General features: G+C 48.0%; 1 protein-coding gene across 3 annotated transcripts in view; it reads right to left on the bottom strand.

Moving 5' to 3' along the window:
* CHCHD6 (coiled-coil-helix-coiled-coil-helix domain containing 6) overlaps positions 1-15370 on the bottom strand; it is a 239701-nt gene that overhangs the window by 25866 nt on the left and 198465 nt on the right. The window contains exon 7 of one of the 3 annotated variants that reach the window (XM_031935159.1): positions 12383-13557. The exons of the other annotated variants lie outside the window; for them this stretch is intronic. Within the exon in view, the coding sequence (XP_031791019.1) occupies positions 13533-13557 (25 nt within the window). The 3' untranslated portion in view covers positions 12383-13532. Of the gene's footprint in view, positions 1-12382; positions 13558-15370 lie in introns of those variants that run through there. 3 annotated transcript variants of the gene reach the window in all.

The raw sequence follows: 15370 nt of genomic DNA, 5'->3' as shown, positions 1-15370 counted from the left end.
AGGTGGTGGGGGGAGGCTGGGCACGGTGGCTCACGCCTGCAACACCAGCACTTTGGGAGGCCGAGGCGGGCAGATCATGAGGTCAGGAGATTGAGACCATCCTGGCTAACATGGTGAAACCCCACCTCTACTAAAAATACAAAAAAATTAGCCAGGCGAGGTGGCAGGCACCTGTAGTCCCAGCTACTCAGGAGGCTGAGACAGGAGAATGGCGTGAACCTGGGATGCGGAGCTTGCAGTGAGCTGATATAGCACCACTGCACTCCAGCCTGGGCAACAGAGCGAGACTCTGTCTTAGAAAAAAAAAAAAAAAAGTGTGTGTGGGGGGTGTATTCCAAGTGTTCCCCAGCCCTGACGTCCTGTGGAGCCTGACAACATGCTTCATGACAGTGACACAGTACCCGGAACACTGCAGCACTGTCTGTCAGGACTAATGACCCCAGAGGCAGCTGTCATTAGCCAATTCACTAATTAGGGGCCTGTTTGTAGAGCTAATGGGAAGGGTAATCATTTGTTAGCTTAAGTAAAACTCCCAGGCATTCCTGACAACTGTTATCATAGAAAAGTCTGGAAGGCAATTCATCTATCTCTGTGAAATTCAAAGAACCCAGATAACCAGAGTCATCTTTTATAGCACAAACCTCCTTTAGGAATCTGCTGGTAGGAGCTTGTCTTTGACTCCTAATATATCCTCTCTAGCAGCAAATAAATATGTCTACACATAGACCGGGGGCTTTTCCATGCTTGTACTCCAGTAGTCTCACTTCTGTGAGCTCAATCCAGGTTCTCAGACCGTGAGCCCAGGGAAATACTCAACGCTGAGGCCGCTGACAGGAGAAGAGGGCAGAATCCCAACACAGAATGGGCAAGCTTTCTGGTTACAGGCAGAGCGAGTATGAGAGTGCGTGAATGCATGCATGTGTGAGAGAGACAGTATGTGTGGAGAAGGGGGTATTTTGATGCTGCAATCAGTTTTCATTGGCTTGTATGTTAAAGATAAACAAAAACATCAAATTTTCTAAAAGATGATTTTATTCGTTCCTTATAGAAGGTTTAAAAAACATGAAGTGTGCATGAAGAATTGATGTGGTTTGGATATTTCAGTCTCCAGATCTCATGTTGACATGTGACTCCCCAGTGTTGGAGGTGGGTCTGGTGGGAGGTGTCTGGGTCATGGGGGTCGGGGTCCCTCATGAATGGCTTGATGCCCTCCCCACGGTAATGAGCGAATAATGAGAGTTGATTATTTAGAAAAGCCTGGCATCTCTCTTGCTCTGTCTTTTGCCATGTGACACACCGGCTCCCTCTTTGCCTTCCTCCATAATTGTAAGCTTCCTGAGGCCTCCCCAGAAGCTGAGCAGATGCTGGCTTCAGGCCTGTACAGCCGGTAGAATCATGGGCCAAATAAACCTCTTTTCTTTATAAATTACCCAGCCTCAAGTATTCCTTTATAGCAATGCAAATGGATAATACAAGAATACTGAGGTGAAATTTAACTTGCCACCAAAAACTTCCTGAGCCATTCATCCATCTCACTGCTGCAAATGGTAGGAAATGAGGGTTGAGGACCCAGCCTACCAGAGAAGCCTTGGGGAACAAATGACCCCCACAGCACGAGTATAAGGGGAGGCCGTACCAGGCTTTGGGGGGCAAGAAGAGGGGCCTACGAAAGCAGGTAGGGCTTCCATTCCAGAAGGGCCTTAGAGGCTCTGTGGTCCAACTGTGTCATGACATAGATGAAGAGATGAGGCTCACAGTGTGAGCTGACTTTTCAGAACTGTGGGTGAGTCCAGTAATAGCGCAGGCATGATCTCACTCTCCAGACACCCCTCCCTCCCAAACCCCAAGCTCCCTCAGCAGTCACCCCACCCCAGAAGGACCATGCTCCTTTCAGAAGCAGTAAACAACAATCTTCAAATACGGCAACCCAGGGCCCTCAGCCCAGTGGCAGCCAGGGCTGCTGCTAAATAACATCCAGAGAAGCCCCACCTGCCCTGGGCCTGATCAGCAAATGGACAAGGAGGCTCCAAGGGCCCTCTTGCACCCTTGTGCTGAGTGCGTCCAGCTGTGACAGCCCGATCTGGTCACTGGGCACACGTGCCATTCTGCCATGCCAGCAAGGCAGAAGGAAGGCGTGTGCCAGCCTGAGGAGCCAGTGCCAGTGCCAAGCCTCAAGCCACGAGGATCGTCCCCCTTCCTGCGGGAAGGGCTCAGGCTCTCTGCAGGGTTGCTGGTTGCCCACCACGGGCTCTCGGGACTCAAGGCTCAGGATAACGTTCTCTGGGCCCTAACTCTGGGAAGAAGCAGGGTGGGGGAAGGCCTCCTCACCAGAGGAAAAAGCAACAGATCTCTTTGAGGCAGTTCAGAAGTCAGGACAGATTTAGAGGCTTTCCCTGGGGGGATTTCCTAGGGAAGTGATTAATTTGCTGGCTGGAATACATTCATTTTGGCAGTTGATCTAAACTCCAGGACTCATAGCAATCACTTGGGAGTTTGTTTATATGGCAGATTCCAAGGGCCTCGCTTGGGGTAGGGACTGGACCCTATTCTATGATTCTGAGGCAAGTGGTCTATGGGCTGCCACAAACCAGGGTCACTGCGCACCGGCACAGGCAGATCTGCAGAGCATGGTGTTATCAGGGCTACCGAGAGGCGCCATGGGCAGCAGGGCGTGGTGAAGGCCCCAAAGCCCCTCTCTCCTCTAAAGGAAGACAACAAGAGGAATGCACATCTCACTGGAGCCTCCATGCTCTTAGATAAATATCCGCCTCAGTGATTCTGAACTTCGGGTGCCTGCAGGGTGAAACCTGTGTGCCTGGCTGAGGACAAGAAAGGCCAGGCCCTGAATCCTGGCTCTGCCACTTCCAGCCCAGCAATCTCAGATGTGTCAGCCTAGCTGAGCCTCACTTCCTCATCACAAAAATGGGGTGAGGGCTCCCCATCCCAGGCGGGTTTAAGTGAGGTGGGACGAGATGAGCTTTTCTTTTGTGAACAATTTTGTCCTGGCCCCTCTTTTCAAGTGCAGAATACACCAGGGGCCTGTAAGCTGGTATTTTGGAGTAAACACTATTGACTTAGATCCCAGGTCTCCTGGTAATCAGTTTGGAACAGAGGACTAAGAAGGGGAGCTTAGAAAGGTCCCAAAGTGGGTAGCTGGGAGGTATGTATGTCAAGGGGCACTAAGAAGAAAGGGAAGTGTTTGGCATGTCTACCTGAAATGACCTGGAGGGCAGACTCAGGTAGCTGCCTAAGGTGAAAGAGCCCAAAGTCAAAGTTTACCAGCTCCTCAAGCTGCACTGGGCTGTGTCAGTCGCAGGGCCACACTGTGAGGAGCACAGACTGTGTAAACAGGGCCATAACAGGGAGCAGGCCACTCTGCAGCAGCACCACCAAGACCAGGGACTGGCGGATGAGGCTGGGTCAGCTCTGCAGAGGCAGGGGACCCAGCAAGCACACCCGCCAGCCTGTGCTGGGCCCAGGAGAAGGAAAGGCCTGAGCTAATTCCACCTTCATGTGCTGAACTTCGACTAAACCAGCATAAGGAAAAGGGCACTCCCTGCCCCTGGTCCCTGGGAAACCCAAGGCTGACTCTACAAAGGACCTCAACTCTTTCCATGGGAAGGTAGGTGGAGGGGGTCCCCAGGGGTATGGCTGGTCAGAGCTTTGGGTGCTGGGCAGTGACCGTGGGAAGCAAAGCCTTGTTTCCCTCGGTGCCCTGCTCCACCAAGTCCTGTCCCCACAGAGCAGGAAGACAGCTGGCTACCCTGGGACTTTCTGATGACAGGGTAGTCAGTGTGGGCAGCAGTAGGGAGTGCAGTGGGACAGGAAGACCTCACTGTAGACACCCCAGGCTGGGGGCCTTTGGCAGACAAGAACCAATGGGAGCTGCCAAGAGCCAGCCTTGAGCTGTTTCCATCAGAGATTTCTTTCCCAACAGCCAGGGCTGTACAGAGATGAAATGGGAGGTGGTGGGTGTGGTTGAGCTAGAAAGGGTGCTGAAACAGCACCTCTTGCTTTGCTTCTAAAGGAGATAGAGCTTCGGACTTCAAAGAGAGAAGGGAAAGGGTAGGGATGGATAGAGGTTTCCTTACTTAGCCCTCACAACCGTCCTGTGAGCAATGGATGGCTCACCCCTTTTACAGAAGAGAACACTGAGGCTTAGAGGGAGTTACCAACCAAACGTCACACAAGCGAGAGGCACAGACAGGATTTGACTTGAGGTTTTCTGCTCCAAAGCCCATGTTTTCTATTTCTATCTGGCCACCTCCCAGAAGACAGAACAAATGCTGGCAGTGAAGTATGACAGTGGGGAAAGTCTTTGTGGAAAGGAAGATGGCCAGAGAGGGCCAAGTTACTTCCCATGACTGCAGCCTTCTCAGTCCACTCAACTGTGCCCAGGAATACCAAGAGAACTATGGCTGGACCACCAAGCTACTGCGGGTCACCTTTACAGAACTCTCGAGAATGGGAAACAAAGGAAAACTAGAAAGGAACAGACTTCAATGTCATGATTTTCAAAAGGGTACATTCCATCAAATGAAGGCAGAGCCCAAGTAGGAGTCTAGAATGGTTTCATAAAGAGGCTGGTTTGGAGTACTTGGAAAAGGAAGAGGTGATCACTAAGAAGAGAAGAGTCTGTTGGAAACATGTCAAACCACATTCCCTCCTCTTCCCTTCTAACAGGGATCCTGGCTAGGAGACTGAGGGCATGCAGTGGCCTGATAGCTCCAGACACTTCCTACATTATCAGAAAGGATCCTTCATGGTCCAGCCTAGTGGGAAAGAAATAACATGGGTTGGATATCCAAGGAGGTATGTTAGGAACTAGATGGATCACTGTACCCAGATGGATGAGGTCGGCTTTAATGGAGGTCCTCATTTTTGTACAACTTAACATTTTCATCAATGACTTAGTTGTGGAAGGCATACTTAGCAGGTTTATATAAAAGAGTTGGGAGGGGTCAGGCAGTGGCTCATGCCCGTAATCCCAGCACTTTGGGAGGCCAAGCCAGGTGGATCACTTGAGATCAGGGTTCGAGATCCTGTCTCTACTAAAAATACAAAATACATGCTGGGCATGGTGGCGGATGCCTGTAATCCCTGCTACTGAGGAGGCTAAGCCAGAAGAATCGCTTGAACCCAGGAGGTAGAGGATGCAGTGAGCCGAGATCGTGCCACTGCACTCCAGCCTGGGTGACAGAGCGAGACCCTGTCTCAAAAAAAAAAAAAAAAAAAAAAAAGAGAGAGAGATGACAGAATCTATATATTCAAATAATTGTTCTATGGGCTGAACTGAATCTACCAGAATGAAGTTTACTGGGAATAAATATAAGGTCCTGTACTGAAGTCTAAACAGGGCACTTAGTAGCCATTCATGGAGGTGAGTTCACAGGAAGCTTTATATGAATAGTTAGTGGGCCCAGCCAAGGAGACAGTGGACAACACGGTGAGTTCGGTGCTGCAACCCAGTGTACATGCTGCTGACAGAGCTCAGTCACTAGACAAGGGAGGCAATGCCTGCACTGCATTCTGGCTGCTTAGCTGCTCTGGCTCCCCAGAGCCCAATTCTAAAAGGGAGCAGGTGGAGAGGAGACAGGGACCCTAAGTTAGGTGTGTGCTTCAGTGGATGAGTTACAGAAGGATAAAGTTGAAGGAAAAGGAAGACACAGGGGGACATAAAAGTTATCTTCAGATATCTGCCCAGCTGCATGCACAGGCACTTTCGCTGTGCTCTATAAAGCCTCAGAGGGCAGAACTAGGAAGCTCCCAAGAGCCAGGCCTAAGCTGTTTCCATCAGAGAGAGTTATTTTCTAACAGCCAGGGCTGTACAGAGATGAAACGGGAGGTGTGAGGATGGGCACTAGCAATGGAACTTGTTCCAGCAGAGGGAGTAGAGTTCCCAGGGTGACCACACATGAATGACCCCAACCTGTATCTAACTGGATTAGATGACTCTGAGGGTCCATCCAGCTACGGGGCCTGTAGTTTCAGGGATGCCACTAGGCAGTTACTCAGGACCTCATCTGTGTGTGTGGTGGTGGGGACAGTGGGGATGATGGAACACATAGTGCTTTCTCAGAAAGTATGGCTCAGTGGAGATAGAGAGCCTCCACTTCCCAGGGAGACCGGACTACTCTCAGAATCCTGGACTTGACTCTCCTGGATCTAGCTACACCAGAAACAAACAAAACTAGTGACCAACAGTTACAGGCAAGCTAGGTCTCACAGGGCTTTACTCTAGCTTGGAGCTGCCACCATGGGGTGGGCATGAATGGAGTGCCACGGGTTACGTGTGGCCAGGCTGCACTGGGGACACAATTCCTCTGATGGTGAACACTTCAGGCTTGGCTCTTGTGGCTGGCATGTTCAGAGACGCAGACGGCTCTGTGATGGTGGTAGGTGGAGACCTCAACCAACCCTGAATGTGGACTTCGTTCCCATGGTCTAGAGGCTGTCAGATCCTGAAACACAATCACCTGATACCTGTCTCTAAACCTCTAAACTTCAAGATCTGTATGCTTTTACACAATGCCGCAGAAGAAATCGGTCTTTCTGCAACATCCACCCTGGTCCAATAAGAACCAGATGCCAGGAGACGGGTCTCAGCAGCCTCTGTCACAGCAATCCCTCTGATGGGCTCTCATGGAAGTCAGTGCAGTCTCCCTGGGTTGAGTACCATGGTCTACTGTAGCCAGACCTGAGGGGAACACTTTACCAATAAACAACTTCCTCCCCGCCCGGGGCTGTGTCCTCAGGAGCAGTGTGTGCACACCACGTGGGCACCTTGCAGGGCCGCGTCAGCTCTGCCGTGCAGATGGAAAGGTGCTGTCTGTGACAAGGGTTGCTCCCCCAAGGTGCAGGTAACCAGACATAAGCAATGCAAAGCTTTCTCTTAAGAATAGGAACAGGGGAGGCTGCAAGACTTAAGAAAATAAATCTAACAGCAATGATGCTAAGCGGTAACCTCTCTACTGATTAAAAAAAGAAAAAAAGATTCCTCAGCTGTAATAACATTTAATCCCCCCAGAAGCTAATCTAAATGTAACACTCAAAAGAAAACAAAAGTGACACAAAGGAGAAGAACCATAGCCACTGCCTTTGGGGACGCTGGCTTTATTCCGGAAGTGAGTCCATTAACAGAGCTGGGAATGAAATGCCATTTTCTTCTCAGTCGAGGGGAGGGGATTAACAAATTGTCATCTCTAAGCCCAGTTTTTTGAGTCATGGATCTCTGAGCACTCAGAAAGCACTGGGCTGAAGCCTGCGCACAATGGGGCTGCCCTTCCCCTTAAGCCTGCAGTTGCCACTTTCAGAGCTGGCTGGACGAGACGCCCTCTCCATACGCTTCAGCATTTAGAAGCCAACAGGACTGTGCTGAGCCCACTGCCTCCCAGACAGCTTCCTGTGCCCCCTCGTTTGGGCACTGGGACAGTTAGGGGGCTCTTGCTCTGCACACATCCCTGGCGGTGGGCAGCGGACGAACGCTCCTGGTGCTCATGTTCAGCGCATGCCCCATGCCTTGATCAGGAGCCTCCCTGCTGCCCTGCGCTTGCTGGCTCCCCAGCCACCTCTCTAGCCACCTCTCTCAGGGCCCAGCTCTCTCTTGGTCACAGCTGCTGCTTAGAGGCCAGAATCTCGGTAGTCAGGTATCTGCCCAGCTCCTCCTCGGCACTCAGTTCTGCTTGAATGTCAGAGAGTGTCCTAATCCTCAGATGGACAGAGTCCTGGCCGTCCTCTGTCACATTACCCAACTGTTCCCTCTTCATAGCACTTTGTATAAAATCATCTTATTTTGTTGCCGACCATTTGTTTCTCTGCCCTGAGAGCAGGAAGCCTCCTGCTGGTTCACAACTGTATTCCCAGAACAGTGCTGACGTGGGAGTGGAATATCTGTGCAATGGGTGAGTCATTCCTGGCTGGCAGTGTTGTCTCTGCTCTCAGCATCATTACTGCTTGGTTCTCCCAAATGCTGCCAGATCTCTTTCTAAAACACAAATCCAATCATATCAGTTCCCTGCTTAAAAGCCTTTTTTATGACTTGCTGCTACCTGCAGGATGAATCTCGAATTCTTTAGACTGCACCAAAGGTTCTTCACATTGGGATCACCCTGTCCCACCAGCCTCATCTCTACCCTCTCGGATGTTTGCTTCTTGACCAGCATGCCTCGTCCCCATCTTTCCCCTAATACTCCAGGAAGAGAGGCCCACCTGAGTCCCCACTCACAATGACCCCTGGCCCCAGAGCCTGCCCTGGTTCACTTCATCTTGGCTCAGCCCAAGGTCATTTCATCTCTGAAGCCACACTGCTCAGGCAAAGCTAGTCCTGCCATCTTCTGCTGTGGGAGTGCTTTCCTCATGCACAGCTGTGGCACTCACCATCTGTCATGGGGGGTTTCTTCCTCCATTCAGTATTCCCTGAGTTCCTAAGTATTGGACCCTGAGGATACAAAGATGAATAAAACAAGGTTCCTATCCACAAACAGCCTATAGTCTAGCAAAATGCAATGCCTGAATATGTAAGTACAAAACAGACATACAAGTGGCAGCCAGGTATTGTCCCTGGGCCGCCCAGGTTCTCTGGGGGCAGCAAAGAGGGCAGAGCTAACTCTGTCTTGGGTGGGCCAGGAAGATTTTAGAGAGCCTTTCAATTTTATAAAGAAAGACACATTGAGCTGAGCCTAGAGGAACAAGAGTGCTGAGTGGGGAGGTAGGGATACTGCAAGTGTGGTGGTTGGGAGTGCATCTGTGCTCTGCAGTGGAGGCAAGGGCCTCCAGGATGGTCTTGTCCATCGTTACACATCCTCTCTGGCACAGAGCCCACCACCGAGCCAGCCTCAGGAAAGGCTTACTGGACTGTATCAGAGGTTAAGTTCTAGATCACCATCATTTAATCCTGTCTTTAAGGAGAAATGATGATTTAAAAAAATAAGGAGGAAGACGGTTATGTGGCAAATACACTCCAGGCCCTCCGTGGCTCCCTTCTGTGGATGGTGGCCCCCGGTGCTGGAGCAGGGGTTATGAGAGTAAGTCATTCAAAAGCAGAAGGCCTCCCTGCTATAACCAGGGTCCAAGAGAAAACCACTACGATACTTCCTAGGAGAAGCATGGTGGCTGGCTGCCTGCCTGTCAGTCAAGGGAGACAGAGACAGAACACCGATGCTGCCAGAGGAAGTAGCCCTTCTGTTGCTCGTGGTCAGATGAGGAGGGCTGGTTGTATACCACATTTCCAGTACAGAGTGACATTGCTGCTTTTTCTTAAACATTTACACAGGAAGATGAAGGCTGTACAACTTCCCTTGGTTATCACATTATAATGCCTCATTGCAAGTCAGGAAGTTCTTTGCCAGATGTAACTTAAGTTTTCACAGCTGCAGTCCGAGGCTGTAGCCCTGATACTATTCAGACAATGTTTCCTTCTCAGAGGAATAAAATTCTACCCTCTGGTCAGCCTTCTCCTTTCCTGGGGGCCCAAACTGTGTGCTTACCTTTTCAACCCTTTAACCGTTCTGGTCTCTCCTTCTGGAGCCTCTCCAATCTGTCTACTGCCTGCCTGCACAGCACAGCCCCAAATGGAGTGCCAGATGCCCAGCACTTGTTTATTCATGGTGACAGGACAGAATGGGGAGCAGAAAACCACTGCCTAATTCCTAAGTTTCATTTACTCCAGGTAAAGGTTCAAAATTATTCCTGATGGAGTCTTTGGATGCACCTGATAGCACAAAAGCTACACTGACTGCTGCAAGCTTCATCTCTCATTACTCCTCACTAACACATGAAATGACAGATGCAAAAACCTGGCCAGCAGCTCCTGAGCAAGTGAGTGAGCCAGGCCTGAATGAAAGCCAGGTGATGGAGGCCTGGAAGGAAAGGCATCCACCTTTCCTGCGACCTTAGCTCCTGCTGCTCGGTTTCTGACCCAAGAGCCTCAGTATGCCCATGGAGGAGAGGCCCTCTAGGCCCAGCCATTCTGGCTTCACCCAGAATCACAGCTCATCTGTGCCTCAGGTGTTCACATGTCCACAAACTGAGCACCAAGGACATTTCAAAACCACAGCTCAAGTTCACGAGGAAAGGAGATTGCCTCATATGCTTCAGGGGGTCAGAAGCCAAGCCCTGACTGGCAAACAGCACACTCCCAATCTTTCCCACTCACACAACCAGGAATCCAGCTCTAGGGACAGTGCCTGTCTCATGGGGTCACCCTTAGCTTGGGGATCTGATGTCCAGTTGCACTGAGAACCTTCCTCACCCCTGGTCCAAGTCATTATTGTTCCTTTCCTTGTGGTTGTGTTTGTAGTCTTATTAATTTTTAACTATACAAGCTATACATGAAAGAGAGAGAGTGTGTGTATATATATATATTTAAATAAACATTTCAAATAAAGCTATAGTTCCTGTTGACCCTTTTTATAATCCTGAACTTCTCTGAACTAACCAGAGATAACTATTATCTCCCATCCGGAACATATCTTTCAGACTTTTTCTCTGTATCACATAAACATGTCTACAGAACAGAGATGGTGCTACCATATGTGTGTCAACATGCATTGTAAACTACAACTTGGTTTTTCCTCAACCAGAGGTCTCTGGCGCCTTTGCGGGCCAGTGTGCACAGCGCACACTGTAGCTGTCGCCTGGAGCTCCAGGGTTGGGGGAATTGTGTTATGCATCACCTGCCACTAGGTATGAGGCTGCTTCCGATTTCCACACTCAGAATCAGGGTCACAGTGCCCTTTGTGCCCATGGCTGCTGGTGCACAGAGCTGAGCATTTCTCTGGGGTACATTCCCAAAAGGAGAGCCGCTGGGTCCTAGGTCCTTTCCTTCTTGGCTCCAGGTTCAGTGACTGATATCCTCTACACACCTAGGAATGTGCACTCTTTTGACTATTATACTCCAATCTCTTAATAAAATGTGAGTTTCTATGTAACGACACCTACCATTTATTGAGTGCTTACTATGTGCCTGACACTTTCCTAGAGGCTTAACAAATTACCTCATGATGGCCTCAAAACAACCTTCAGAAGTAAGGGAAGTCTGTCTCAGCATTTATGTCATCCGACCCAGGTCACACGTCAAGTAGCACTGCTAAGAGCTGCACTCTCTGTCACCGCAAAGTCTCTGCCCTGTGTGGGGCTCCTGCCTTGTCAAAGCCCTGTCTCAAATGAGGTGAGGCCCTGTCCCCATTCAGGGCCTTGATCCAGACAGAGCCCTGCTGCATGAGTAGGTGCTTAAACAGCCAACCACTTATTTTTAAATTCCACAATGGGTGTCAGTTCACCCACCCATCTGACACTGACTTGGTGAGCATCTATCAAGGCTAAGTCCTGGCTTGGATGGTGGGGATACAGAGATAAATAAGACATTAGATTGACCTCTGGGTAAGACAAACAGTAAGCAGAAAATGCTTAAGTTAAATTTTAAACAGAGTGATCCATAAGAAAAAAAGAGGGAGGTCATTTTAGACAGAAAGTAGGATATACAATGACAAACAGCTTAACAGCTTCTGTGTTCTGAAATCAGAGACCAAGAACAGAGATTCAGAATTGAAAACCCTGTCTTTAGAACTCATCTGGCCCTGGGATGTCAAATGGGTTTCAGTCTGGATGCCAACCCCACATGGCTGAGACCAGCTGCTAGAGTGCAGCGGCAAGAAGGATCTCAAGTCCCCATCCAGGTTCAGCAGACCACTGGGGTCCATGTGTGACATCTGCCCTGGGCACAAGACAAAAGCAGTCTCTTTATCACACCCACAATGCCACCAGTGATGGTGGTTCACCACCACCCACAGAACCAGCCAAGGTGTGGTCTTGAGAGAAAACTGTCACCAGGTGTCTTTGGTTTTGACTTTCCATTCCCATGTGCTACACAAACACTAACCTCTGTTGGTCAACTCTCTCTCCATGCATCTTTGTTTTCCTTGTTACAAAGGTGGCAGAACTCTGTAAGCACTGGCATGGGAGTAAATGCCTGAGTAAGTTGCCACAGCTTAGGAAACAAGCATGTGTAAACACACACACACACACACACACACACACACCACACACACACACACACACACACACACACAATGTGGTGGGCTGGAATTCAGGGAAGGGCACAGCCAGCACTGGGACAGCCAGGCAGTCAGGTAAGCAGCAAGCAGCTGAATGCCCCCATCCTGTACATTCTAGAGATACATATCTCAGTACAGCAGAAAAGAGCAAGGTGAGACTCATCCACACCTGGGTTCAAATCCCACCTGCCTCTCCCTGGGGTGTGTCTGTAAGCAAATCTGGATTATCATATTTATCTGGTCTTCATAAGAAGCTGACAGAAGTAGGCACCACCATCGTCCGTGTTTTACAGACCAGGAAACTGAGTCTGAGAGGTCAGTGAACTTACCTTCATTTCCACATCCGCAGAATGGTAATAATAACGGCCTCTGCCACCTGAGCTTCTTGTGAAGACCGGAAACGGTACAGTGCATGTACCAAGCACAGTTGCTGGCACGTGATGATGTTCAGTAAAAGTTTTTCAAATAAGAAATTAACTAAATTTTGGTTTGTTGAATGAATGTATTAAACAGGTTTTGATTTAACTTCTCAAAGAGTCAGGTCCATCAGATTAAGCCGCACATCTCAGTAAATTTCTGCATAGAAAACATTTCCTTTAAAAGGTCATCTAAGGTTCTCTACATAGGGAAGTGAGATATAGTAACATCTTTTAAATTCAGGCTAAGACGAATGTTATCTGGATTAAAGAATGTTTAGAATGCCATTTTCTTTGGGGTTTAAATAAATGACCACTGTTTTAATAGGTTATCTATCATTAGCTCACTAAATAAATGCAAACTGGGGAAGCTCTGGTGCCTAGAAACAATTCATTCTCTCAGGTGGGTCCTAAAGCCCTAAAGCCTCTCCCAGAGTTTACTAAGTCCTGTCTTCCAATTGCAGGTGAAAGTACACAACAGCAGCTCTGCTCTAGCAAGTCCCAAGACTGCCACATCCACATTAATCAGGCCTCTCTGGATCAAAGTCCTTGGAGCACAATGGTTCAGTTTCAGGAAATAGTTAATAACCTTCTTCCTTCAACTCAATTGTTCTAACCTCTTTGAGGGCTGGCTCTCTGTGGGGCCAGGGAGGACTGTACAAGTTTCCTGACAAGGAGAAGCCAAGACAGATTCTGAATGAATCCCACGGGAAGCGGACTGAAGGTTGTCATAAAAAATAGATATGACACAATAAATGCAGGAGGTTCCCTGGGGTCTTAATCTCTTCCTTCAGAAAATCTGAACAATTCTGCCTTCTGTGCTGCTGTGAGGTGGGTGGGCGGGGGTGTACATACACACTTTGAATATTCACTTCTGTCTTAACAATAGGATTCTTCCAAAACAAGAGGCCCTAGTCTGTGACTGTTAGCCTTGCCATCAACACTCCTCTTCGGTGGAGAGCTCCCTGTTGGCCCTGAGGCAGGAGTCTTCTGAGATCTTGACATATGCTGGGCTTGATCCAGGCCTCAGTACAGGTTGGTGTCCCAAGACAAGTCGGGAGAGTCACCCGTGTCTTTGATGCCTTATGCTGCTAAAACGAACAGGGTCTGGCTTTAGGATTTTAGTCTCCTTTACTTGGGGTGGCCCTTTACTGCTTGACAAACTCTAGTCATTCCTCAAAAACTCAGTTAGGACCTCTGGTTCCAGCTACAATGGAGCAGCTTGTGAAAGGCCTATGCTCTCCCCTGAGGGAAAAAGAAATTAAGTTGGAATACAAAAAATCTGTGTGAAGGCATCTAAGGACCAATGCAACTAAGACTTGAGGTCCAAGACTATGAAGTGAAGGGAACTGTGGAGAGGTGAGTGTTTGTTATTAGAGCCACTTTCCCCCTCAAAGTCTCTGCCCATTCTTGGATCAGGAAGACAGGCTGAATGTCAGGCAAATAGCTTCAGCTGAAAGGCAAGAAAAGCTGTGGAGGCTCTCGGCAGTCTCACAGGATGATAGGGAGGTAATGCTCCTGTGGAGGCTGCCTGGGCAGCTAGGACTTACGGAACCAGGATTCCAAAGAGAAGGGAGCTACAAAACAGTGAGACAATACTCAGTGGTTTTCTTCTTTTAAAACATTTGTCAAATTCTTGAGCTACTCAGGCAAGAAGCTAAGAAGCTAACTAAAAGAAGTCACTGAAAGAGTGGAGTTTTCAGAAGTCTCACAGAGCTGAGAAAATAAAAATAGTGGTTTAGAGCTCACCAGGAAAGAGGGACCCTTGAAACCCACATCCTAGGCATCTCTGGGGAAGGTCGTATCACAGAGGACCTCTGTCATCTTTCCAGACAATTTCTGGCACTCAATCAAGAATTAACAGACATACAAATAAATAGGACTACAAGAAAAAAAAAAAGGCAACAGAAATAGACCCTCCGATGATTTTAAAACAACTGTAACTAATATGTTCAAGAAAATAGAGAGCAAAAGGTAGAATTTCACCAGAGACTGGGAATCTTAAAAAAAAAAAAAAAAAAAAAAAGCAAAGCAAATGGAACTTTTAGAATGAAAAACGTTTAGTAACTGAAATTCTGAATGCAATAGATTTAAAGCACACTTGACACAATAAAGAGAATCCATGAACTAAAAGACCAATAAGGAGAACTCCAACTACAGCATGGAAATTTTTTTTTAAATGAGGAAAAACAAACAAAAAAAAGAACAAGAGACATATGAGATAGTAATATATATAACTTCAGGAAAGAGGAAAGATAAAATAGGGGAGAGTGTTATTTGAAGAGATAATGGTAAGAGATTTCCAAAACTGAGAAAAAGATGTCAAACTTCAGGACCTGAATCCCAAAAAGAATAAAGAAAATCTATAACTAGGTACAGCTTAGTAAAACCAAAGACAGAAAATGTTAAAAACAGAGAAAAAAGAAGTAAAGGAATGACAACAAAATCAACAACAAAGGAGAATGTAAAGATATCTTCAAAGAGCTGAAAGAAATGACTGCTATATTTTTCAAAGTGAAGGTGAAAAAGGTATTTTCATATAATTAAAAATAGAACTTCTATCAGAAAAGATACACTAAAAAAAAAATAAATAATGAAGGCCAGCCACATGCAGTAGCTCCTGCCTATAATCCCAGCACTTTCGGAGTCTGAGGCAGGAAGATCGCATAAGCCAGGAGTTCAAGACCAGCCTAGACAACATAGTGAAACCCTTTCTCTACTAAAAATTAAAAAAGTTAGCCGAGTCTGGTGGTGCACACCTGTGGTCGTAGCTACTCAAGAGGCTGAGGTGGGAGAATCTCTTGAGCCCAGGAGGTTGAGGCCGCAGTAAGCTGTGATCATGCTACTGTACTACAGCCTGGGTGACAGAGTGAGACCTTGTCAAAAAAAAAAAAAAAAAAA

This window comes from Piliocolobus tephrosceles, chromosome 2 (assembly GCF_002776525.5).
Source record: "Piliocolobus tephrosceles isolate RC106 chromosome 2, ASM277652v3, whole genome shotgun sequence".
Taxonomy (NCBI): domain Eukaryota; kingdom Metazoa; phylum Chordata; class Mammalia; order Primates; family Cercopithecidae; genus Piliocolobus; species Piliocolobus tephrosceles.
Note: the sequence above shows the minus strand (reverse complement) of the source record. Positions and strands in the feature narration are given on the sequence as shown.